The 25,231-nt window shown below is 52.6% G+C and overlaps 1 protein-coding gene across 1 annotated transcript; it reads right to left on the bottom strand.

The window, feature by feature from the left end:
* On the bottom strand, positions 1 to 25,231 carry CAPN11 (calpain 11; the record flags this gene model as incomplete). The annotated part of the gene is made up of 23 exons (XM_080700591.1): positions 1 to 100; positions 219 to 298; positions 371 to 429; positions 2,636 to 2,752; positions 2,834 to 2,912; positions 4,297 to 4,365; positions 4,609 to 4,670; positions 4,765 to 4,822; positions 4,890 to 4,955; positions 5,039 to 5,078; positions 5,328 to 5,539; positions 5,833 to 5,844; positions 6,962 to 7,137; positions 7,277 to 7,437; positions 7,578 to 7,652; positions 8,521 to 8,606; positions 8,681 to 8,764; positions 10,919 to 11,087; positions 11,897 to 12,030; positions 15,603 to 15,721; positions 16,781 to 16,850; positions 17,127 to 17,377; positions 25,216 to 25,231. 23 exons carry the CDS (start codon positions 25,229 to 25,231, stop codon positions 1 to 3), a joined length of 2,295 nt encoding a protein of 764 aa, XP_080556717.1.

Genomic DNA, 25,231 nt, shown 5'->3' with positions numbered 1-25,231 from the left:
TCACTTCATGTTTACTGAGATATGCTTCGGGAGAGCTCGGCCCGTGGGCGCAGGCCGGGGAAGCCCTGCGAGCCGAGGGAGGGCGCAGCACACGCGGCATCTGGGCCCAGGAGACAGGGGGTGCAGCGGCGAGAGCACCCCACACTCCTCCAGAGCCCCAGGAGCCCCCCGCGGAGGGAGGGAGCCCGGCTCGGCAGCGCCTACCCCGTCATGGTTACCTGCAGCCACTGCGCGGAGAGAAGACGGAGGTGGAGCCCGGCGTGGGGGCGGGGCCGCGGCCATGGGGCGGGGCCACCGGCTGTGGGCGGGGCCGTGGGCGGGGCATTGGCCTGGGCGGGGCCTGGGCCTCCCTCCTGGTCCCCGCACGCACCTGCTCCAGGTCCAAGCAAATAGAGCCCGTATTCTTGGGGTCCATGGATAGAAAGAAGACTGTTCAGAGAGGAGACCGGGGAGAGAGGTTGAGAGCTGAGCAGTGCTGCGTACGTGTGTGTGTGTGTGTGTGTGTGTGTGTGTGTGTGTGTGTGTGTTTGTGTGTGTGTGTGTGTGTGCCTGCCCGCTCCCGGAGCTCCACCCTAGGGCTTTTCTACTGAGCTATATCCCCAGCCCTTTTTATTTTTTTATTTTTACTTATTTTTGTGGCACTGGGAATGGAATCCAAGGGCCTTCTACCTCCAGGCTACAAATCCAGGCCAATTTTATTTCTTATTTGGAAACAGAGTCTTACTAGGTGGCTGAGGCTGGATTCCAGCCTGGGGTCCTTCTGTCTCAGCCTCCCAAGTACGGGGATTACAAGCGTCCGCAACCACGTCGGGCTTTATTTTTTATTTTGCGACAGGGTCTCACTAAGTTGTCCAGGCTGGGCTCAAACCCGTGATCTTCCTGCTTGAGCCTCCCAAATAGCTGGGATTGCAGGACTATGCCCTGCTTTAAGCCTCCCAGGTAAATACCCCAGCCCACTAGGGGATGAGGATCACAACTCTTTTTATTTTGAACCTAGTACCAAAATCCAGGGTGCTCTACCACTGAGCCACACCCATAGCCCTATTTATTTATTTATCAGTACTGGGGATGAAACCCAGAGGCATTTTACCTCCCAGCTACACCCAGCTCCTTTTTATTTTTAAAACAGGGACATTCTGCCCTTGAATTTCTTTCTTTCTTTCCTTCTTTTTGGCACTGGAGATTGAACCCAGGGGCATTCTATCTCTCAGCTATGCCCCCAGGTCTATTTTGTTTTTTATTTTATTTTTTATCTCACTCAGTTGCAGACAGCCTCACTAAGTTCCTGTGGGTGTCCTTGAAACTGCAATCCTCTTGTCTCGGCCTCCCAAATACTGGGATTACAGGCATGTACCACCATGGCCAGTGAGCCCCAGAGCATTCTACCTCCGAGCTATACCCAGCCCTATTTTATTTTTATTTTGAAACAGGGTCTTGATAGGTTGATGAGAGTCTCACTACTTGATGAGGCTGTCCTCAAACCTGTGATCCTCCTGTTTCGGCCTTCCAAGTACTAGGATTATAGGTATGTGCCACCACAACTGGCTTTATTTTTTTATTTTGAAACAGGGTCTCACTAAGTTGCAGAGGGCCTCACAAGGTTACTGAGGCTGACTGTGAACCTGCGATCCTCCTGTCTCAGCATCTCAAGTACTGGGATGACCAGCGTGCACTATCATGCCTGGCTCTGGTTCTGAATTTCTGAGTGCGTCTCCTCTTTTTCCTTTTTTTTCCCCCCAAGTACTAGGATTACAGGAATGTGCTATCATGTCTATCTTGAGATGGGGGTCTTACTAAATTGCTTAGGCTGAACTCAAACTTGCCATCCTCCTACCTCGGCCTCCCAAGTACAGGCCACTATACCTGGCTTGAGACAGGGTCTTGCTAAGTTGCAGAGGCTGGCCTTGAACTTGCCATACTCCTGCCTCAGCCTCCAGAGTTGCTGGGTTTATAGGCATGGGCCATCACACTTGGCCCGAGCGCTCTCCATGGATAAACTAATTTTTTTTTGGTGTGTGTGGTACTGGGGAAGGAACCCAGGGGCACTCTACCTCCGAGCTATACTCCCCAGCCCTACTTTTTAAAATTCTTTATTTTGAAACAGGGTCTCACTGAGTTGCGGAGGGCCTCACTAAGTAGCTGAGGCTGTCCTCGAACCAATATCCTCCTGTCTCAGCCTCCCGAATGCTGGGATTACAGGCGTGCGCCCCGACACCTGGCTCGGATGAACTAATTTACGCCGCACTTTCATCCTAGGGGGACATCACCATTATCACCCCCATTTTTTGGTGGTACTGGGGTTCCTGGAAGCCCTTCTCCCTCTGGGCTGCACTCCCAGACCTATTTTATATATTTTTTATTTGGAAACAGGGTCTCCTAAGCCAGCGCGGCTGGCTTCAAACCTGCGTGATCCTCCTGTCTCCGCCTCCCAAGCGCGGGGATGACAAGCGTGCGCCGCCACGCCCGGTTTATCACCCCCATTTTATAAAGGAGGAATGGAGGTACAGACAGTTAAGTCACGGCACCAGCAAAGGAGGCCGCTGCTATCCGGACTGGGGCCCTGTGCGTCCTGTAAGAGCGATGGGTGGCAGAGGGCCAGTGTCTGGCCCAGGCTGGGAGTGGATAAGTGCCTCACCAAACATGGCCTTCAGCCTCAGGAAACAGCAGAGGAAGCTGTCGAAGTCCACGACCATGTTGTCATCTGCATATCTGGCCACCAACACCTGCATCACCTTGTTGTTCAGCTTAATGCCTAGGGGACAGAGGGCAGGGAGGGGCAGCATCCTGCGGGCCAGGCCGGCCCCGCCCCCAGCACTCTCCCGCCCCTGCTCACCCGCTTTCTCAATTGCCAAGCGCATCTCGTAGGAGTTCAAGGAGCCCGAGTAGTCGTGGTCACACTCTCGGAAGATGTCCTAAAGACAGAGAGATGTGCTGGGGTCGCAGGCTCAGGGGTTGCAATAATGGAATGCTGGGTGTGGTTGGTCCACAGCACCTGGCTCATGCCCCAAGCTCCCACTGTCCCCGTATCTAGTGGCTAAAGCCCAATCATAGCAAGACGTTCTTTCTTTCTTTCTCTCTTCCTTCCTTCCTTCATTTTCTTTCTTCCTTGCAGTGCTGGGGATGGAGTCCATTCTACCTCTGAGCTATACCCCCAGCCCTATTTTTATTCTTGGAAACAGGGTCTCACTGAGTTGCAAAGGGCCTCACTAAGTAATATCTGAGGCTAGCCACAAACCGAGATCCCCTGGTCTCAGCCTCCCAAATGCTGGGATTACAAGTGTGCGCCACCACGCCCGGCTTCTTTGTTTTGTGGTACTAAGGACTGAACCCAGGGGCATCCTACTTCTGACCTACACACCTATTCCTATTTTATTTATTTATTTATTTATTTATTATTTTTTGTGGTATCAGAGATCAAACCCAGATATATTCTACCTCCAAGCTACATCCCTAGCCCTATTTTTTATTTTTTATTTTGAAACAGGATCTTACTAAGTTGCAGAGGGCCTCACTAAGTAGCTGAGGCTGGCCGCAAACCCGTGATCCTCCTGTCTCAGCCTCCCAAGTACTGGGATGACAAGCATGTGCCACCACGCCCAACTTATTTTTATTTTGAAACGGGGTCTCACTAGGTTGATGAGGCTCTTACTACTTGCTGAGGCTGTCCTTGAACCTGTAATCCTCCTGTCTCAGCCTCCCAAGTACTAGGATTACAGGTGTGTGCTACCACTCCCAGCTTGCCCAGGGCTGTCTGCAGGTACTTTTTATGACTGGCTGATAGCTGGGCTATACTGGCTATTAAATGCATGCTTGTGAGCCGGGCGTGGTGACACACGCTTGTAATCCCCGAGCTCGGAAGGCTGAAACAGGAGGATCACACAGGTTTGAAGCCAGCCTCAGCTACTTAGTGAGGTTTTCAGCAACTTAGTGAGACCCTGTTTCCAAATAAAATAGAAAATAGGGCTGGGAGTATAGCCCGGAGGTAGAAAGCCTCTGGGTTCCACCCCCAGTACCACCAAAAAAAAAAAAAAAAATGCATGCTTGTAATCACAGTACTTGGGAGGCTGGGACAGCAGGATCATGGATTGTGGCCAGCATTAGCTACTTAGTGAGGCCCTCTGCAACTTAGTGAGATCCTGTTTCAAAATAAAAATAAAAAACAGGTTGTTGCTAAGCTGACCAGGCTGGCCTCGAACTTGCAATCTTCCTGTTCCAGCCTCCCATCTGCGGGATTACGGGCCAGCGCTCCCATGCCCATCTCTCCCTTTGGTAGGCTGTCTCTCTAGCGCCCTTTACCGTCCATTTCTTGATTTTTTTCCACAGGATGTGAAACTCCAGAAGCCCCAGCTTGCCACTACCACTTTTCTGGGGGGCCGTTAAGGATAACAGCAAAGGGGGTGAAGAGGGTTTCCCGGGCGGGGAAGCAGAGGGGTCAGCGTGGGGTGTGTTCCTGAATGGTGACCGCCACTGGAGCTGGCCTTTTTGCCCTCCCAGTCACAAAGGGGGGCGCCGCTGGGCAGGGAGGTGGCCACCTCGGGGTCAGGCTATGGGGAGCAGGACGAGGAGGGGGGGCCACCGGACAGGACCACCCACTAGACTGGAAGATACATCCATGAGGTTGACCATCCGGCGGCAGGCGTCCAAGCCAAAGCCCTGGGTCTTGTATTTGACTGCGAGGGAGGGAGAGGCGGGTGAGCAGGCGGTGTGCGACCTGGCCTCGCTCTGGCTCTGTGGGGAGGGCGTGAGGGCGGGCGGGAGACTCACGTCGCGCGGCCAGCCTGTTGAGTAGCTTTTGGAGTTCATACATGTCGATCTCCTTGTCCTGGGAAAGGAGACGGTCAAGCCCGGCTCCAGCGCCCCCTCCCTTTGGCCTCAGCCCTGGTCCTCACCTCGCCCGCCACTGTGTCAAACAAGTGCTTGAAGTCCCGGTCTATGTCCTTCTCAGAGGCGACCTCCTGGGGGAAGCGAGTGGGAGAGGGAGGGGTCCAAGACGCCCGTGACCACCACCACCCCCCCCCGCGCCCTGCAATCCCCTCACCTCCTGGAGATGCTCTGCGCAGTTGATTTCATCCAGCTCCCTGGCGACAGTGCACGGAGACTTAGGGGTGGCGGGGCCGGGGCGACAGAGGCTTCAGTGGGGGGTCTGGGGGTCATGTTTATCTGAAGTGGAACCTGGGTTCGGGTTCCAGTTCTGGTGGCACTATTAACTGGATTTCACCGCCTTGTGCCTCAGTTTCCCTGAGTGTGGAATAGGGACCGGGCAGAGGAGGACCGGATGGCGGCTCTGGGCAGGGGGCCGGGGGGCGGGGTGGGGGGCAGCCCCTCACCAGGTCTCGCTGTGCTTCTCCGTGAAGACGCGAAGCAGGAAGTCGGCGTCTCGGTGGGGCTCGAAGGTGGAGGGGATGATGATGTACTGGCCCGGGGCCAGCCGCAGGTAGCTGCTCACCTCCCGGGAGTTGGTGAAGACCTCCGAGAAGCCATTGTCCCGGTACTTCTTGAAGAAGTCCTTTTTCAAGTGCACGTCCTGGAGGTTCTGGAACTACAGGTGCCCGGGAGGTGGGTACAGGACTGGCATGTGGGAACAGAGAGAGGGCGGCCCCCAGGGTGAGCGGCCTGCTGGGCAGGGGCGGGGGAGGCATCCACACTTACCAACCAGGCCCGACCTCGCCCACTAGCCGGCACCCCCAGGACGGTCGCCTCCTTCCCCGGCCCCCACAGGGCCTGATGGGGTGGACTCCAAATCCTGTGCTCACCAACGCTTTTTGCCAATCCACACACAGCCAGGGGTGGGGGAGTGCCTGCCCAGGAATAAGTCCGTCTTGTCTTCCTTACCTCCTTTGGGACCTGGGAAGGAAAAAGAGAGGAAGGGTCACATTTCCAGGCTGGTGAAGGGGCTCAGGCTGGCAGAAGCCAGGGGGGTGCGCACAGTTTGCGTGCGTGCGTGTTGGGGTGTGTTAAGGGCACTAGGTCAGTGGTGGTGGGTGGGGCATACTGTTAAGAATCCGTCAGCTGCAGCCAGACATGGTGGCACTCGCTTGCAGGTTTGTGGCCAGCCTCAGCTACTTAGTGAGGCCCTCTGCAACTTAGTGAGACCCTGTTTCAAAATAAAGAATGAAAAATAAGGCTGGGGAGCCGGGCGTGGTGACACAGGCTTGTAATCCCAGTATTTGGGAGGCTGAGACAGGAAGGATCGAAGTACACGGCCAGCCTCAGCTACTTAGTGAGGCCTTTACAACTCTGTGAGACCCTGCTTCAGAATAAGGAATAAAAGATAGGGCCGGGGGTGTAGCTCAGAATACCCCGGGGTTCCATCTCCAGTACTGCAAAAAAAAAAAAAAAAAAAAAAGAATAACCTGCAAAGCATGACAGGTGTTGGGAAGCACCTCTAGGGCTCCTCTTGGCCCTACTGTGCTCTTGGCGGGCACTTGAGGGGGCAGGGGTGCCATGGAGAAGTGGCAGGTGTTGGGAATCGGGACCCCGTGCGTATGAGCTGGGGTTAGCCACCTGACCTCTGGCGCCCCCTTTTCCTTCCTCTTTCTAAGGACATCAGCGTCCTCAGGCCTTAGGAGCGATGTCTGGCCTTTGGAGCTAGCTAGGTGTGGCAAGTAAAAAAAAAAATCTGTGAGGTGGTGCACACTTGTAATACCAGCATTCGGGAGGCTGAGACAGGAGGATCCCGGTTCACGGCCAGCCCCAGCTACTACTTAGTGAGGCCCTCTGCAACTCAGTGAGACCCTGTTTCCAATTAGAGAATAAAAAATAGGGCTGGGGTGCCGCTCGGAGGTAGAATGCTCCTGGGTTCCATCCCCAGTAAGGCTAAGAAAAGAAGAAATCTGTGCGACGCCGAGAGTGGGAGAGGAAAGCGTGCCCAGTGGATCCTGCCCGCCCAGCAGCCCCAGTGGGTAGAGGCCTGGGAGGAATGTCTTAAGGGGAGAGGCCCAGGCAGTTGCGGGGCGCCCACCGAGAAGATGACAAATCCGATGGTCTGCAGCGAGAGTCCATGAGGCCGGCCGTGCCGCCAGTTCTTCTGCATAAGGGCCACCAGGCAGGTGCAGACGACAGTGTCGTCCTCGGGGTCGTCGGGGTCATCCTCCACTGGGAGGGAAATCTTAAACTGGGGGTTTGTCCAGAACGTGTCTGTGGAGGAGGCGGGTCGGGTGGTTATGGGGGTGGGCGAGTGCCCGCCTCCCGGCCCCAGGCCAGTCTCCTTCCCTGGGGTGCTGGGGTCGACTGAGCCCCTGACCGTCCCTCCCTGCCGCCCCCGCCCCTGGCCCACCGGGGTGGTTCCTGCAGCCGCCCGCGGTGCTGCCCCTGCGCCAGCTGCCCTCATAAAAGATGGTGTGCCAGCAGCTGTTGCAGTCCCCGTGGAGCGCGTCGGGCGTGAGGTGGCAGACCTCCAGCAGCGTGAAGTTGCTCAGGAAGTCTTGGTAGGACATCCTGAGGCGGGGAGAGGATAGCGTCCCTCCCCCAGCCCACGCCAGGGCCCCGCCCTGAGGCCCCAGGACCTTCCCCAGGGACACATGGTGGCCTGGGACCAGAGGGACCAGAGGGACGGGAGGCGCCGCAGCCGCACTGACCAGAACTCCCCATCCTCCTTCTTGCGAAGCAGCTGTGTCCGGAGTCTGGGGTCCACCTCCTCCCACTCTTTGGCCCTGTGGAGGGATAATGAGGGCTGGTCCCTACCTCTCCAGGCACTCCCTCGGCCTGCTGCCTGAGGGCCTGTGTTAGATGGAGCGGCTCTTGTTCATTTTTATTATTTATTTATTTATTTATTTATTTATTTATTTTTGTTTTGGGGATTGAATCCAAGGGCGTTCGACCTCTGATCTACATCCCCAGCTCTTTTTATTTATTATCTTATTATTTATTTATTTGGTACTGGGGAACGAACCCAGAGGCATTCTACCTCCAAGCTACACCCCCAGCCCGATTTTATTTCTTTTTCTTCTTCCTTCCTTTCTTTTCTTTCTTTCTTTCTTTCTTTCTTTCTTTCTTTCTTTCTTTCTTTCTTTCTTTCTCCCTTTCCTTCCTTCCTTTTCTTTCTCTCTCTCTCTTTCTTTCTTTCTTTCTTTCTCCTGTGGTACTGGGGTTAGAACCCAGGGGCATTCTACCACCAAACTATACTCCCAGCCCCATTTTTTATTAATTTGAAACAGGGTCTCAGTAAGTTGCAGAGGACCTCACTAAGTAGCTGAGGCTGGCCACGAGCCTGCGATCCTCTTGTCTCAGCCTCCCAAGTACTGGGATGACAAGCATGTGCCACCCTGCCCGGCCAGATTTTATTTATTTGTAAAGAGTGTTTCACTGGGTTGCTGAGAGCCTTGCTAAGTTGCCAAGGCTGGCTTGGAAGCTGGGATCCTCCTGTCTCGGCCTCCCAACTGGGCTTACAAGAGTGGCTTAGATGGGCACCTGCGGGGAGGACTTGCTCTGGGGCAGTGTGGGGCACCAGCGGGTCTCTTGGTGGCACCGCCTTGCTGTGACCTGCCGTGTCCCAGCCCCCGCCTGGCCTGGGGCACCTACTGGTCACTCCAGGCTCCGTTCCACTCAATGCGGCCCCAGGGGTTCTGGATGCGAATCAGCGTTTCAGTCTTGCCCCTGTAGAGGACCTGGGGTGAGATGGGACAGTGAGCCGTGCTCAGAGGCTCCTTCTCCCCCCGGGTGTCCTCGGTGTGAGACTCACATCCTGGAGGCCGGTCACTGAGTAGGCGTGTCCTCTCACCAGCATATTCTGAGTCACCGTCTCCAAGTCACTCTCGCTGGTGATCTGTGCAGCCAGGGGAAGGGGCGGTGCCCGCAAAGGTGAGACAGAGCCTCCCGGTTCGTGGTTCTTTGACATTAAGCCATTATTATTATTATTATTATTATTATTATTATTATTATTATTTTGGTACTGGGGATGGGGCCCAGGGGCATTCTACCTCTGAGCTACAGCCCCATCCCTGTTTTAATACTTTATTTTTTATTTTTTTGTGGTACTGGGGGTGGAACCCAGGGGCTTTTCTACCTCCGGGCTATACTCCCAGACCTATTTTATACTTTATTTGGAAACAGGGTCTCACTAAGTTGCTGAGAGCCTCACTAAGTAGCTGAGGCTGGCTTCAAATCTGTGCAATCCTCTTGTCTCAGCCTCCCAAACACGGGGATTACAAGTATGCGGCACCTCGCCCGACTTCCAGCCCTATTTTTATCTTTATTTTGAAGCAGGGTCTCACTGAGTTGCAAAGGGCCTCACTAAGTAGCTGAGGCTGTCTGCAAACCCGGATCCTCCTGTCTCAGCCTCCCAAATGCTGAGATTACAAGCATGCCCTACCACGCCTGGCTTATTTTTTTATTTTGAAACAGGGTCTCAATAAATTGCAGATGGCCTCACTAAGTAGCTGAGGCTGGACGCGAACCTGCGTGATCACCTGTCTCAGCTTTCCAAGCACTGGGATTACAGGCGTGTGCCACCAGGTCCAGCTTGTTTATTTTTCTTGCTGAATAGTATTCCATGGTGTATAATCACCACAGCCCATTTAACCATTCACCTGCTGAAGACATCTCGATTGTTCGCTGTGTCTACTATTTCGGGTAGTCGCCACCACGGTAGTACACAGGCTTTGCGCACACTCAAGCCTTTGTGCGCACCCAAGTCTTCCCTTCTATCTCCTGTGATAAATGCCCAGGAGTGCAATCGCTAGGTTATATGGCAGCATTCAGGATTCATTTATTATTTAAATACATATTTGTTGGGTGTCTACTGCCTGCTAGATCTTGTGCTAAGTCCAGGGTCCATCAGTGAATGACACAATCATGGCCCTGCCCGCAGAGACTGTGAGTAGGTGCTATGTGGAGACGTGCTGTTCATAGATAAGCGCCATATTCAAACCACAGCGCGCTGGTCAACCCAGCGCTTGGGAGGCTGAGATGGGAGGATCATCCTCGGCCAGCCTCAGCTACTCAGTGAGGCCCTCCACAACTCAGTGAGACCCTGTTTCAAAATAAAGAATAAAAAAATAGGGTTGGGGTGTAGCTCGGAGGTAAAATAACCCTAGGTTCAATCCCTGGTACTGCAAAATAAATAAATAAAATTAAAGCCAGGTGTGGTGGCACATGCTTGTAATCCCAGCATTCGGGAGGCTGAGACCAGGGAGGATTGTGGTTCACCAAGAGCCTCAGCTACTTAGTGAGGCCCTCCGCAACTTAGTAAGACCCTGTTTCAAATTAAAGAATAAAAAATAGGGCAGGGGTGTAGCTCAGAGGTCGAATGCCCCTGGGTTCCATCCCCAGACCTGCAAATAAATAAATAAATAAATTAAATTAAAAAATAAAACGTTCAGGAGAAAATCAAAACAAAGTAGAGGCCTGGCATGGTGGCGCATGCTTGTAATTCCAGTACTTGGGAGGCTGAGACAAGAGGATCGAAGGTTTGAGGACAGCCTCAGCTACTTAGGCCTTCTGCAACTTAGTGAGACCCTGTTTCAAAATAAAGAATAAAAAAGCCAGGCGTGGTGGCACACGCTTGTAATCCCCGCGCCTGGGAGGCTGAGACAGGAGGATCGCACAGGTGCAAAGCCAGCCTCAGCTACTGAGTGAGGCTCTCAGCAACTTAGTGAGACCCTGTTTCCAAATAAAATAGAAAATAGGTCTGGGAGTATAGCCCAGAGGTAGAAAGCCCCTGGGTTCCAACCCCAGTAACACACACACACACACACACACACACACACACACACACACACACACAAACACACACACAGAATAAAAAAATAGGGCTGAGGGTGTAGATCGGAGGTAGAACTCCCCTGGGCTCCATCCCCAGTACCACCACCTCACCACCAAAAAAGATAGAAAGGACAGGAGCTGGGTGGGCAGGGCGCAGTGGGCTGGTCGGAAGCCCCCCGCCCCCCGGAGCGGCGGGGGCGCGGGCCGAGCTGCTCACCTCGATGGAGCAGCCCAGGAGCGAGGAGCGCTCCAGCGCCTTGCGCACCAGCCGCGGCAGGTTGCGGGGCGGCGTCTGCAGCTGGAAGCACTGGGCCACGCCCCCGGTGAAGTCCTCGAAGCCCTCGGTGGTGCTGCCGCCCGCCAGGGCTTCGTAGGAGCCGCTCAGCCTGGGGGCCCGGAGCGCTGGGATGCAGGCGCTGCGCCTCCGAGGCGACTCCTTGGCCAACCCCCCTGCCCCTCCGCCCTGCAGCCCTGGCCCCCACGCCCCTCCGCCCTGCAGCCCTGGCCCCCACGCCCCTCTGCCCTGCAGCCCTGGCCCCCATCACCCTCTGCCCTGCAGCCCTGGCCCCCATCACCCTCTGCCCTGCAGCCCTGGCCCCCATCACCCTCTGCCCTGTAGCCCTGGCTCCCCACCTCCCTCTGCCCTGCAGCCCTGGCCCCCACCCCGCTCTGCCCTGCAGCCCTGGCCCCCACCCCGCTCTGCCCTGCAGCCCTGGCTCCCCACCTCCCTCTGCCCTGCAGCCCTGGCCCCCACCCTGCTCTGCCCTGCAGCCCTGGCCCCCACCCCGCTCTGCCCTGCAGCCCTGGCCCCCACCCCGCTCTGCCCTGCAGCCCTGGCCCCCACCCGGCTCTGCCCTGCAGCCTGGCTCCCCACACCCCTCTGCCCTGCAGCCCTGGCCCCCACCCCGCTCTGCCCTGCAGTCCTGGCCCCAACCCCCTCTGCCCTGCAGCCCTGGCCCCCACCCCGCTCTGCCCTGCAGCCCCGGCCCCCACCTCCCTCTGCCCTGCAGCCCTGGCCCCCATCACTCTCTGCCCTGTAGCCCTGGCTCCCCACCTCCCTCTGCCCTGCAGCCCTGGCCCCCCACCTCCCTCTGCCCTGCAGCCCTGGCTCCCCATCCCGCTCTGCCCTGCAGCCCTGGCCCCCACCCCGCTCTGCCCTGCAGCCCTGGGCCCCCATCCCGCCCCCTGCACTCACTTGGCGTAGGCCTTCTCCAGCAGGGCGCCCCAGAACTCGGTGCACTCCGAGGAGTGCACAAACAGCAGCTTGTCGTTCCTGGTGGGCAGCCGGTCGTCCACCACCACGTCCACCCACTGCCCGAACTGCCAGATCTGTGGGTGGGCGCAGGGGCCTCAGCGGGGTAAGGTGGGGAGCCCCGCCACACACCACACACAGCGGTCATGTCACATCACGCACATGTACAGCACACACACACAGAGCACATTTGTACACATAATATACACATCATATCACACACACTCCACATAATCACATACATACACATATCACATCACACATACACACCAAACACACACCACACATCACAATACACACATCACATCAACACGCATACACACCATACACACATACCATACAGCATATCACATGTACATACGCACCACACACACCCCACACACTGACACAATTAAATCACACATACACACCACACACACACAAGCACCATACACACATGGCAACATACACAGAATCACAGACACACTAACATGTACGTAACACAAAGCAATACACCACACACACCACAGACACATACACATCACATCACAGCCACACAAGCACCACGCACCCACACACACATCACCCACACACACAGGTGGGGATTCTGTCGCCCTGCGCCCCCTGGTGTCCAGGCGCAGGATCGCACCAGTCAGAAATTCCCACTGCCTAGCCGGGATGAACCGAGGGAGACCCCAGGAAAATCCTAGAGCATTGCTTCTGGCCTCCTTCCCTGGGCTCCACGGCCGCCAGGTAACCCCACTCACCTTTTGTGTGTGGGGGTAATGGAGGTCGAATCCAGGGGTACTCTACCTCCGAGCTACACCTCCATTATTTTTTTTATTTGGAAACAAGGTCTTGCTAAATTCCTGAGGCTGACCTCAAGCCTGTGATCCTCCTGTTTCAACCTCCCAGGTATTGGCGTTACAAGTGTGCACCAATGTGCCCCGTTCCCACCCACCTTTAGAACGTAGGCCTTCCTCTGTAAAAGCAGAGCTGAACTTTAGGATTCCTGAGGTCTTAAAAACTTCTCTGATGCCGGACGTGATGGCACACGCTTGTAATCCCAGCATTTAGGAGGCTGAGACAGGAGGATTGCGGTTTGTGGACAGCCTCAGCTACTTAATGAGACTCTTTGCAACTCAGTGAGACCCTGTTTCAAAATAAAGAATAAAAAATAGGGCTGGGGTATAGCTTGGAGATAGAATGCCCCTGGGTTCAATCCCCAGCAACGCAAAATAAATAAATAAATAAAATAAAGGCGTGCACAAACAGCACTAAAATAAAAAGTAGGACTGGGGGTGTAGCTTGGAGGTAGAATGTCCCTGGGTTCCATCCCCAATACTGAAAACAAAACAAAACAAAACAAAAACTTTTCTGATTCTCAGGAATCAGGGGAAAAAAATTTTTTTTTTTCCCCTGTGGTGCTGGGGATGGAACCCAGGGGATTTTTATCTCCGGACTACACCGCCAGACCTATTTTATATTTTATTTGGAAACAGGGTCTCACTAGGTTGCTTAGAGCCTCACTAAGTAGCTGAGGCTGGCTTCGAACCTGTATGATCCTCCTGTCTCAGCCTCCCAAGTGTTGGGGTTACAAGCGTGAGCCACCACACTCAGCAATCAGAAATATTTTATGATATGGGTAGAGCCGGGCGTGGTGGCGCACGCTTGTCATCCCAGCGCTTGGGAGGCTGAGACAGGAGGATCGCACAGGTTCAGAGCCAGCCTCAGCTACTTAGTGAGGCTCTCAGCAACTTAGTGAGACCCTGTTTCCAAATAAAATAGAAAAAAGGTCTGGGAGTATAGCCCGGAGGTAGAAAGCCTGTGGGTTCCACCCCAGTACCACCAAAAAAAAAAAAAAAAAGAAAGAAAGAAAGAAGGGCTGGGGATGTAGCGCGGTGGTAGAGGGACCCTGGGTTCAATTCCTGGAACCGAAATAAATAAGGAAGCAAATAAGGAAGGAAAGAAAAGTGTGCCGGTATTGGAAAATTGTTTTGGTATTAATTTCCAGAATATTAAAAAGTAGTCAGGCCTGGGCACTGCGCGGCGCTCAGGCAGGCGGGTGGAGCTGTTACAACACAGCGTCCCCTCTCGCTGCCCTCCTTCTAATGATTAACCATGGTAAAAGCCTCAGAGTCCACTGAAGCCTTAGCTCTAAAACTACTAGAGGCAGTCAGTGCTCTGCTCACCTCTCCTGTGACCTGGCCTTCCAGGCACCCCTAGGCGACGAGCAGCCAACACCGCCCAGTACAGGAAGGCAAAGGCCGGCGGATCCTTGGATTCGTGACCCTGCGCTTAGGAAGTGCGCTGTCCGGAGACAAGAGGCACCACCTGCTAAGGAATAAGCTACTAGCCCGTTGCCTTGGCAACGCTGATAAGATACCAATACTAAATCTGTTTAAAGGCTGGGGTCCCGAAAAGGGCTCAGAGTTCCATTTTCCTGCCACCATGCTAAGTTTTTCTTCTTGTCCCTTTTTATTTCCTACTGATTTTGCAATAAAGATTTTGTTAAAGCTACACGGAGCTGCCTATTAGTTTTAATGTTTCTATTCAACAAACTTCAGTTGAATAAGAAAAAGATCCCACAGCACCATTTATTTATTTATTTTTGGTACTGGGGATGGAATCCAGGGGCATTCTACCTCCGAGCTATAGCCCCCAACCCTATTTTTTATTCTTTATTTTGAAACAGGGTCTCACTGGGTTGCAAACGGCCTCACTAAGTAGCAGAGGCTGTCTAAGAACCGTGATCCTCCTGTCTCAGCCTCCTGAATGCTGAGATTACAAGTGTGGGCCGCCATGCCCAGCCCACGGCACTATTTATTTATTTATTTATTAGTGTGTGTGTGTGTGTGTGTGTGTGTGTGTGTGTGGTACTGGGGATGGAACCCAGGGGCTTTTCTACCTACAGGCTGTACTCCCAGCCTATTTTTTTAATTCTTTTTTTTTGAAACAGGGTTTCACTAAGTTGCTGAGAGCCTTACTAAGTAGCTGAGGCTGGCTTTGAATCAGGAACCTCCAGTCTCAGCCTTCCAAATGCTGGGATTACACGTGTGCACCACTACATCCATGGCACCACTTATTTATTTATTTAGTAGTATTTGGGGTAGAACCCAGCGGTTTTTCTACCTCCGGGCTGTACTCCCAGACCTATTTTATACTTTATTTGGAAGCAGCGTCTCACTGAGTTGCAGAGGGCCTCACTAAGTAGTTGAGGCTGTCCACGAACCGTGATCCTCCCGTCTCAGCCTCCTGAATGCTGGGATTACAAGCGTGCGCCACCACACCCAGCTTCATGGCACCATTTAATTAGTTTTTTATTTTTGGTGGTACTGGTGTTCCTGGAAGCCCTTCTACCTCAGGGCTACACTCCCAGACCTATTTTTTATATTTTTTAATTTGGAAACAGGGTCTCTTAAGCCAGCAAGGCTGGCTCGGAACCAGCGCGATCCTCCTGTCTCCGCCTCCCAAGTGCGGGGATCACAAGCGTGCGCCACCACGCCCCTTTCATGGCACCATTTACATCATAACAAAAGCACATGCAAATTCTCTCTCTCTCTCTCTCTCTCTCTCTCTCTCTCTCTCTCTCACACACACACACACACACACACACACACACACACACACACACTCACACACCCTCAGAAAGGGTCTCCTCGCTCTTTACCTGGAAGTGGAAGATTCCTGCGTAGTTCCTCCTGAAGCTCTGGCCCTTGGGCACTACTCGGTGCAGCAGCTTGGGGCAGGTGGTGAGGGAGCCAATGGCGGCCAGCAGCCAGCAGTCCCCTGCGAGGCAGGCAGGCCTCAGCCCCTGGAGCACCCCACGGCTGGGTGGGCCGCAGAGCCCAAGCCCCGGAGGACCAGGAGTCTGGTCCTGTGCACCCATTCCTGCAGACACCCCCTCCCGCTAAGGTGTGTGGGGAAGGAGGTCAGTGGGGAAGGGAGGCGGCAGGTGAGTTCGAGGAGGTGGGCTCCCGCACCTGTTCAGTGGTGGGAGAGGGTCAGGAATCAGAAACGTGCTTTAGCTTGGGGGAGTGTGGGCACAGGGGACGGAATCCGGGGGCATTCTACCTCCGAGCTACACCCCCAGAATTGATTTTGGTGTATATATGTGGGATTGAACCCAGGGGCGTTGGAGATACATCCCCAGCCCTATTTTTTTATTTTTTATTTTGAAACAGGCTCCCACTAAGTTGCAGAGGGCCTAAGTAGCTGAGGCTGGCCACAAACCTGTGATCCTCCTGTCTCAACCTCCCAAGTCCTGGGGTTACAAGTGTGCCCTACCACACTTGGCTCCCCAGACTTATTTTTTTATTCTTTATTTTAAATAAATTAATTTTGCGATACTGGGGATGAAACCCAGGGGCATTCTACCTCCAAGCTGCACTCCAGCCCTATTTTTTATTCTTCATTTTGAAACAGGGTCTCACTGAGTTGCAAAGGGCCTCACTACGTAGCTGAGGCTGTCCACAAACCACGATCCTCCTGTCTCAGCCTCCCGAATGCTGGGATTACAGGCCTGTGCCACCAGAATATTTTTTTATTCTTTATTTTCAAACAGGGCCTTACTAAGTTGTGGAGGGCCTCACTAAGTAGCTGAGGCTGGCCTCTGATGCTCCACCCTCCTGGTCTCAGCCTCCCAAGTACTGGCTATTCCTCTCACCCCAGCTCCCCTGCTGCAGCGGGTTGGGGAGGGCAGGGCCACCCCCCATCATCTTTCTGGAAGGGGGATTCAGGGAGACAGCAGGTGGTCTGAGCCTCAGGGCAGGTCCTAGTTTCCTACCCCCTCTGCCCAGACCTCCCTCCTGGGGTGGGGGCCAGCTCCCCGCTCCCCTCCCCACTCACCCAGCACCCCCTGGCAGACGTCTGTGGGACAGAGTCCGTTCTTGATGAACTTGGGGTTGCTTGTAAGCTCCTGTGGTGAAGGAATGGAGGCGTCAGGGGGCCCGGGACACCCCTCCCCAGCACCCTCCCTTGACCCTTCACCGGGGACCACATCCTTTCCAAGCCTAGGGGCGTAGAGTAGAGGAGGATCGGGCGTGCAGGACCAGTTTGACACGGCTTAGGCTGTGGCGGCCATGCCTGGCGGCGGCTTTCCAAAAGGAACCTGAGAGGTTTGGCTGGAGGCAGGCTCAAGTGCAGGGGAATCGGGGGTCTTCCCTGTGAGCCCCTGGCCTCTCCCAGCACCCACCTTGGGCCGCTGCCAGCAGATGTCCTGCATGTTTTTGGAGTTGGGACCCAGATCCTTGAAGCCTATAGATGCGGGTTCTGCAGGGAATAAGGGGTCCTCAAAAAGCTCCCCCTTCCTCAGACAGGCTGCTCGCAGCTCCTCAAAGTTCTGCTTCTCGTGGCTCTGGGCGTTGCCGTGTTGGCCCACCCCCTTGGCCTTCAGCCGGCCACTGTTGATGCCAACGACCATTCCCTTGTCGCCAATCGTGGGGTCTGCCCGGGAACAGAAAGAGAAACGAGCCCAGAACAGGTGGAACAGGTCTTTTTCATGAGACGTTCCACAGATGACAAATGGTAAAAAGCCTCACATCATAAAGTACCAGGGAGACTGCAGTCAGGACCTCGGTCAACTACAACTTCACACCCAATACACCAGGGCGGCCAGCATTAAAAAAAAAGGCAAGACGGGAGGATCGCAGTTCAAGAACAGCCTCAGCTACTTAGTGAGGCCTTTGCAACTCAGCGAGACCCTGTTTCAAAATAAAGAATAAAAAATAAGGCTGGGGGTGTAGCTCAGATGTAGAATGTCCCTGGGTTCCATCCCCAGTACCGCAAAATAAATAAAAATAAACAAATAACAACTTGTACATGGGTGTTCACAGCAGCAACGTTCACGCTGGCCAAAAAAGGGGCAGAAGCCTCAAGTGTCCATCAGCTGATGAACAGATAAATTAAACCCGAACACTCATATAACAGTCGTGGCGAGGTGGAGACCCGTGCCGCGTGGATGAGCCTGGAGCGCTTGCTGAAGAAAGGAGCCATTGCTAAGAGCCCGCTGGGGTGAGGCCCTAGACACCACAGGCCCAAAAGAGGCAAATCCACAAAGCGACAAATTATAGAGGAGAGGGGTCTGGAGGCTCTTAGACAGCACGGAGAGGGCATTGCTGTTACTACCATCTGAGCAGCGTGTTCTGTGTGTGCTGCTTGTCATACCAGCTCCATTAATATGCACTCTCGTACACGTCAATAAAAACAACACAAACCGGGCCAGGAGGCGCACGCCTCAGGAGGCCGAGACAGGAGGATCACAGGAGCGAGGCTAGTCTCAGCAACGTAGCCAGACTGTCAGCAACTTAGGGAGACTTTTAAAATAAAAAATAAAAAGGGTCAGGGGTGTAGCTCGAAGGTAGAATGCCCCTGAGCTCAATGCCTAGTACAATAATAATAATAATAATAATAATAATAATAATAATAATAATATTTTATTTTACTTTGGTGCTGGAGATTGAACATTCTGCCTTCAAGATACACCCCCAGTCCTATTTTATTTTATTTATTTTATTTTATTGTGATTCTGGGGATTGCACCCAGGGGCATTCTACCTCTGAGCTACACCCCAAGCCTGATTTTTTTTTTTTTTTTCGGTACTGGGGATGGAACCTAGAGGCATTCTACCACCAAGCTATATTCCCAGCCCTATTTTTTATTCTTTATTTTGAAACAGGGTCTCTCTAAGTTCCTGAGGCTGGCGACGAACTGGGATCCTCCTGGCTCAGTCTCCCAAGTATGGGGATTACAAACATGCGCCACCACGCCCAGCCTTATTTTATTTTTATTTTGAAGCAGGGTCTCAAACCTGTGAGCCTCTTGTTTTAGCCTCCCGAGTACTGAGATTACAGGTGTCTGCCACCACACCTGCCTTGGCTGAGAAATTTTTTTTGTTTTTGTGGGTACTGGGGATGGAACCCAGGGGTATTCTACCTCCCAGCTACACCCCCAGCCTTATTTTTTATTCTTTATTTTGAAACAGGATCTCACTGAGTTGCAAAGGGGCTGAGGCTGTCAGCGAACCGCAATCCTGTCTCAGCCTCCCAGGTACTGGGATTACAAGTGTACACCACCATACCTAGCTGGCAGAGATTTTTAAAATACGAACCTGATTACAGATATTCCTCTTATTCATCTGACACTATGTGTATGTGTTGTGTGTGTGTGTTTGTATGTGTGCGTTACTGTGGATCGAAACCAGGAGCTTTCTACCTCTGAGCTACACCCCCAGCCTATTTTAGTTTTATTTTGAAAAAGGGTCTCGGTAGCATGATGTGAGTCTCACTATTTGCTGAGACTGTCCTCCAACCCGAGACTCTCCTGTCTCAGCCTCCCAGGTACTGGGATTACAGGCGTGCGCCATCATGCCTGGTTTACCAACCAGCACTTTAGCTGGCTCTTCACTTGTTAGGACGACAGACCCAAACCAGGCCCCTTCCCGGCTCAGCGCCTCTGTGTACAGGGAGCCTCCGCCCCTCGGAGACATCTGCCCATCCCCATCACCGTGCCTGTGCCTGGAGTCAGCCCTGACCCTGTGCACCCGACCCTGCCGGGTGCCCCGCCCCTGTGAAGCCTCCAGGGAGCACCCAGGCCTGGTGTGGGATGTGGTCACGGTTGGCGCCATCTTCTGCTGTGACACTCATACTTCCGCCAGCGCCGGGTTGACTTGTGAGCTCTCTAGTGACAGTTGGGCCACTTGTGGGAACGGGGTTTCCTGTCTCATATAGCACCTGGTACCCCAGCAGGCTGACACTGCTTCCATCAAATGCATGCTTTGCTTTGCACTGTGTGTGTGTGTGTGTGTGTGTGTGTGTGTGAGAGAGAGAGAGAGAGAGAGAGAGAGAGAGAGAGAGAGAGAGAGGGAGAACTGGGAATTAAACTCAGGGGGTTTTAGCACCGAGTACACTCTCATCTGTTTGTTTTGGGGGGCTTTTAAAAGGCTGTATTGGGGAAACGTGCAGGGGTGAGGACAGTCCTTGGAGACCTCAGGATGTTGTCCCTGCATGTTGCTGGGCAGTTGCAGTCCCAGGGGCCCCTGCTCAGAAGCGTTTGACCAATCTCTGCAGGGGCCTCACTCTCATCTTTTTTTTAAAAAATAAATTTATGCCAGGTTTCGTGACACATGCTTGTAATCCCAGCATCTGAGGGGCTGAGACCAGAGAATTGCGGTGAGGGCCGACAGCCGCACGTACTTAGCCCCTTCCCAACTTAGTGAGACCCTGTTTCAAAATAAAGAATAAAATATAGGGCTGGGGGTGTAGCTTGGAGGTCGAATGCCCCCGGGTTCCATCCCCAGACCTGCAAAAAAAAAATTAAATAGAAATTTATTTATTTATTTATTTATTTATTTATTGTACTAGGGATTGAACCCAGGGCATTCTACTTTCAAACTATACCTCCAGAACTATTTTATTTTACTTATTTAAGTTTTGGTGGTACTGAGGATTGAACCCAGGGGCATTCTACCTACAATCTATACCCCTAGGCTTATTTTATTATTTTTAGTTTTTATTTTTATTTATTATTTTTTTTGGTGGTACTGGGGTTCCTAGAAACCCTTTCTACCTCCAGGCTACACTCCCAGACCTATTTTATACTTCTTTTTGGAAACAGGGTCTCTTAAACCAGCGAGGCTGGCTTCGAACCAGCGCGATCCTCCTGTCTCCGCCTCCCAAGCGCGGGGATTACAAGCGTGTGCCACCACGCCCGGCTATTCTTTTTATTTTGAAGCAGGGTCTCACTAGGTTGCTGAGACTGGCTGCAAACTTGTGATCCTCCAGTCTCAGCCTCCCAAGTACTGGAATTACAAGTGTGCGCCACCACATCTGGCTCTGTTTTAAAATAAAATGGCCGGGCATGGTGGCGCAATAAATAAATAAATAAATAAATAAATAAATAAATAAATAAATAAATAAAGCAAGCCAGCCAGGGTGGCGGCACATGCTTGTAATCCCAGTACCAGAAAAAACAAAGAAACAAACAAAAGACAACAAAAACCAAATGGGAGTGTAGCTCAGTAGGCGAGCACTTGCAGGTGTGGTAGGGAACACCTGTAGTTCCGGCTAAGCAGAGGCAAGATTGCTTGAGCCAGGAGTGAGTCTGTCTGTTGGGGATTGAACCTAGGAGCACTGTACCTCTGAGCTACACCCCCAGGCCATTTTAGTTTTTCTTTGTAAACAGGGTCTCACCAAGTTGTTGAGAGGTTCACTAAGTAGCTGAGGCTGTCCTTAAACCTGCGATCCTCCTGTTTTAGCCTCCCATATACTGGGATTACAGCCATGTGCAATCATGCCTGGCCAACTTCCTTGTATTTTTAAAATTTAGTTAATTAATTTTTTGTGGTACTGGGGATGGAATCAGGAGACATTATACCTCTGGGCTACATCCCAGTCTTCTTTTATTTTTTGTTTGGGAACAGGGCCTTGCTAGGTTAATGAGAGTCTCACTACTTGCTAAGCCTGTCCTCAAACCTGTGATCCTCCTGTCTCAGTCTCCCAAATTCTGGGGATATAGATGTGTACCCTGGTGGCTGCTTTTAAATTGGGATGTTTGTTTTCTTGGTTTAGTGTGTGGTATTGGGGACATTCTACCTCCGGGCTACACCTCCAGCCCTATTCCTTTTTTTTCACTGGGTTGATGAGAATCTCACTACTTGCTGAGGCGTCCTTGATTCTGCAGTCCTGTCTCAGCCTCCCACATAGTGGGAATACAGGTGTGTACCACCACGCCCAGCCAACTTCTTGAAAAAACAAAACAAAAACAGGTCAAAGAAACGCAGACTCTTGTTCTCTGCTTCTTCTACAAAGTCTGTGGCTCGTGGTGAGATGAGGAATTCTCCTTTAGTTATGAAAGCTAGGGGGTACACCTGTGATCCTAGTGCTCGGGAGGCTGAGACAGGAGGATCTGGGTTCGCGGCCAGCCTCAGATACTTAGTAAGGCCCTCTGCAACTCAGTGAGACCCTGTTTCAAAATAAAAAATAAAAATAGGGCTGGGGGTGTAGCTTGGAAGTAGAGTGCCCCTGGGTTTCATCCTCAGTGCCATAAATAAATAAATAAATAAATAAATAAATCAGCCAGCTTGGACTTGAACTCTCAGTCCCCACTGGGGTGATCGTCCCCCAGAGGAACGCTCCACTTGGAGGTCATAGAGCCGGTTTGGGTTGCCATCGCTGGAGGGTGGGTGCTAGTGGCATCTAGTGGGTGGAGACTATGGATGACTATGGATGATGCTAAAATGTCCTACAATGCTCGGGACAGCCTCCTCTACGTGCAGGACAAAGAATGACCCAGCCACAGGTCAAGGGGGCCTGAGCAGGTGGGGAAACGTTTGTGCTACAGGAAAGACCCACGGCCATCCGCAGTATGAAGTGAAGCCCTCTGGGCCCTCCATAGTGGGCGCCTGGGAGCCTCTGCCCTGGCTGCCCAGATTGAGTGTTCCCAGCTCCTCGGGAGGGTCTGGGAGCACCTCAGAAAGCCTGCTGTTCTTGAAAAGAGGTCATGGGGGGCAAACCAAGATGGTGAAGGGCCAATCTTACCCCTCATCTCCCTGGAGCCTTGTTCCTGGTCGGCACCCAGCCCAAGGGGCCATTTCTCCAAGTCCCAACCCAAACCTGCTTAAAGCCTGCATGGCAGCCCCAGGGCCACAGCTCCTTACTCAGCTGGTACTTACACACCCACCTGCAACCGCAGTCACCATGGCAACTATCTCTCTAGAGGAAGGCACACCCAAGCCATATTGTAGCTGGGGCGGGGGCAGACAGACAGACAAGGCTGGCATGAGCAGCGCAGGCAGATGGTCAGAGCTCTATATTAAAAGGTATAGCAAGCCAGGTGTGGTGGCGCACGCTTGTAATCCCAGCATTAGGGAGGCTGAGACCGGAGGATCACAGTTCGCAGACAGCCCTCTGCAACTCAGTGAGACCCGGTTTCAAAATAAAGAATAAAAAATAGGGCAGGGGATGTAGCTCGGAGGTCAAATGCCCCTGAGTTCAACCCCCATTACCACAAGATAAAATAAAATAAAATAAGAAAATTAAGCCGGGCGTGGTGGTGCATGCTTGTAATCCTCACGCTTGGGAGGCTGAGACAGGAGGATCGCACAGGTTCAAAGCCAGCCTCTGCTGGTTTAAGAGACCCTGTTTCCAAATTTAAAAAAAATTTAAAGATACATCTATTTTTAAAAAAAATTTGTGAGCTGGGCGTGGTGGCGCACGCTTGTAATCCCAGCATTCGGGAGGCTGAGACCTGGAGGATCGTGGTTCGCGGACAGCCTGTTACTTAGTGAGGCTCTTTGCAACTCAGTGAGACCCGGTTTCAAAATAAAGGATAAAAAATAGGACAGGGGATGTAGCTCGGAGGTCAAATGTCCCTGGATTCCATCCCCAGACCTGCAAAAAAAAAGGTTTTTTTTTTTGTGGCCCTGGGGAGTGAACCCAGGGGCATTCTATCTTTGAGCTGCACCACCAGCCCTATTTTACTTTTATTTAGAAATAGGGTCTCATGCCAGGCATGGTGGCGCACGCTTGTAGTCCCGAGCTTGGGAGGCGGAGACAGGAGGATCGTGCAGGTTTGAAGCCAGCCGCGCTGGCTTAAGAGACCCTGTTTCCAAATAAAAATATAAAAAATAGGTCTGGGAGTGTAGCCCGGAGGTAGAAGGGCTTCCAGGAACCCCAGTACCACCGAAAGAAAGAAAGAAAGAAAGAAAGAAAGAAAGAAAGAAAGAAAGAAAGAAAGATTGAAAAAATAGGTTGGAGACAGTCTCAGTACTTGCTAAGTCTGTCCTCAAACGTGTGATCCTTCCCGTCTCAGCCTCCCAAGTACTGGGATTATAGGCATGTGCCACCATGCCCAGCTTATTTTTAAGTACTAAATAAAATACACATTGATTTGTCATGTATTACATGATGGTTTTTTTTTTTTTTTTTTTTTTTGCAGGTCTGGGGATGGAACCCAGGGGCATTCTGCCTCCAAGCTACACCCCCTGCCCTATTTTTTTATTCTTTATTTTGAAACCGGGTCTCACTGAGTTGCAGAGGACCTCACTAAGTAGCTGAGGCTGTCTGCGAACTGCGATCCTCCAGGTCTCAGCCTCCCGAATGCTGGGATTACAAGCGTGCGCCACCACGCCCGGCTTACATGATGTTTTGAAATAGATGTACATTGTGGAATGGCTCAGTCGAGCTAATTAACATATATGTATTACTACTTTGCATACTTTTTTTTCAGTACTAGGGATTGAACTCAGGGACATTCTACCTTCAAACTATACACTTGGCCTTTTAAATTTTGTTTTGTTTTAAAATAGGGTCTCAAGCCGGGCATGGTGGCGCACACTTGTAATCCCAGTACTTGGGAAGCTGAGACGGGAAGATCACGGGTTTGAGGACAGTCTCAGCAAGTAGTGAGACGCTCCCCGACCTAATGAGACTGTTTCCAAATAAAAGTAAAATAGGGCTGGTGGTGTAGCTCGGAGGTAGAATTCTTCTGAGTCCAATTCCCAGTTCCACACAAACCAGAAAAAAAAAAGAGAGAGAGAGAGAGAGAGAGAGAGAGAGAGAGAGAAAGAAAGAAAGAAAGAAAGAAAGAAAGAAAGAAAAGAAAAAGAAGAAAAAAGCAGCAGGATCTCACTAGGTGGCGGACGGAGAGTCAGAGTCTTTGTTGCTGGAGCTGCTGGTCCTCCTGTCTCAGCCTCTCCAGTACTGACTGGCATGGCAGCTGTGCACCACCACGCCCTGCTCCTTTTTTATGTGGTAAGTACATTGAAAATGTATAGTGATTGTTGGAATACATTACATTGTGATTAGGGGACCTGCAGATCGATGGACAGCTTGGTTTCTGGAGCTGGGAGGAAGCTAGGTTATGGCCTCTGGGAACTTTGGAAGCAGCAAGGACTAGGTTGGGTGTAGAGGCCTAAGCTCCAGGGCTCAGGAGGGCGGAGGCCTGCAGCTCGGGGCATGGGTGTGCTGAGCCCCTCTGCGGGCTCCTGCTCTGACGCCCCTCACCAGATAGGCCTGCTTCATCCCTTCTCCTGGGCCTGACCTCTGGACAGGAGGCCTGCGTTTATAGGCGGGGGTTTCCGGCCCACTTTTCAAAAGAAGCTCGGGCCTCCCTGCTGCAGCCCTCTCTTTCCTCAGGCAGCCGTGATGGTGGGTGGCCAGCCCTCTGCGTTCCCAGTCCCCACCTGCCCTGTCTCAGCAGCTGCTCTGACCAAGCCTTTAGGGAGGAGCTGGTCTGAGGCGAATTCCAGGCTCACACAGGCCGGGGACAGGCCCGGGGCCGCCTACCTGGGGAGTACAGCAT

This window comes from Muscardinus avellanarius (genome assembly GCF_963383645.1).
Source record: "Muscardinus avellanarius genome assembly, chromosome: 8".
Classification (NCBI taxonomy): Eukaryota; Metazoa; Chordata; class Mammalia; order Rodentia; family Gliridae; genus Muscardinus; species Muscardinus avellanarius.
The sequence above is the reverse complement of the archived record's forward strand: the minus strand, read 5'-3'. Positions and strand labels throughout refer to the sequence as shown.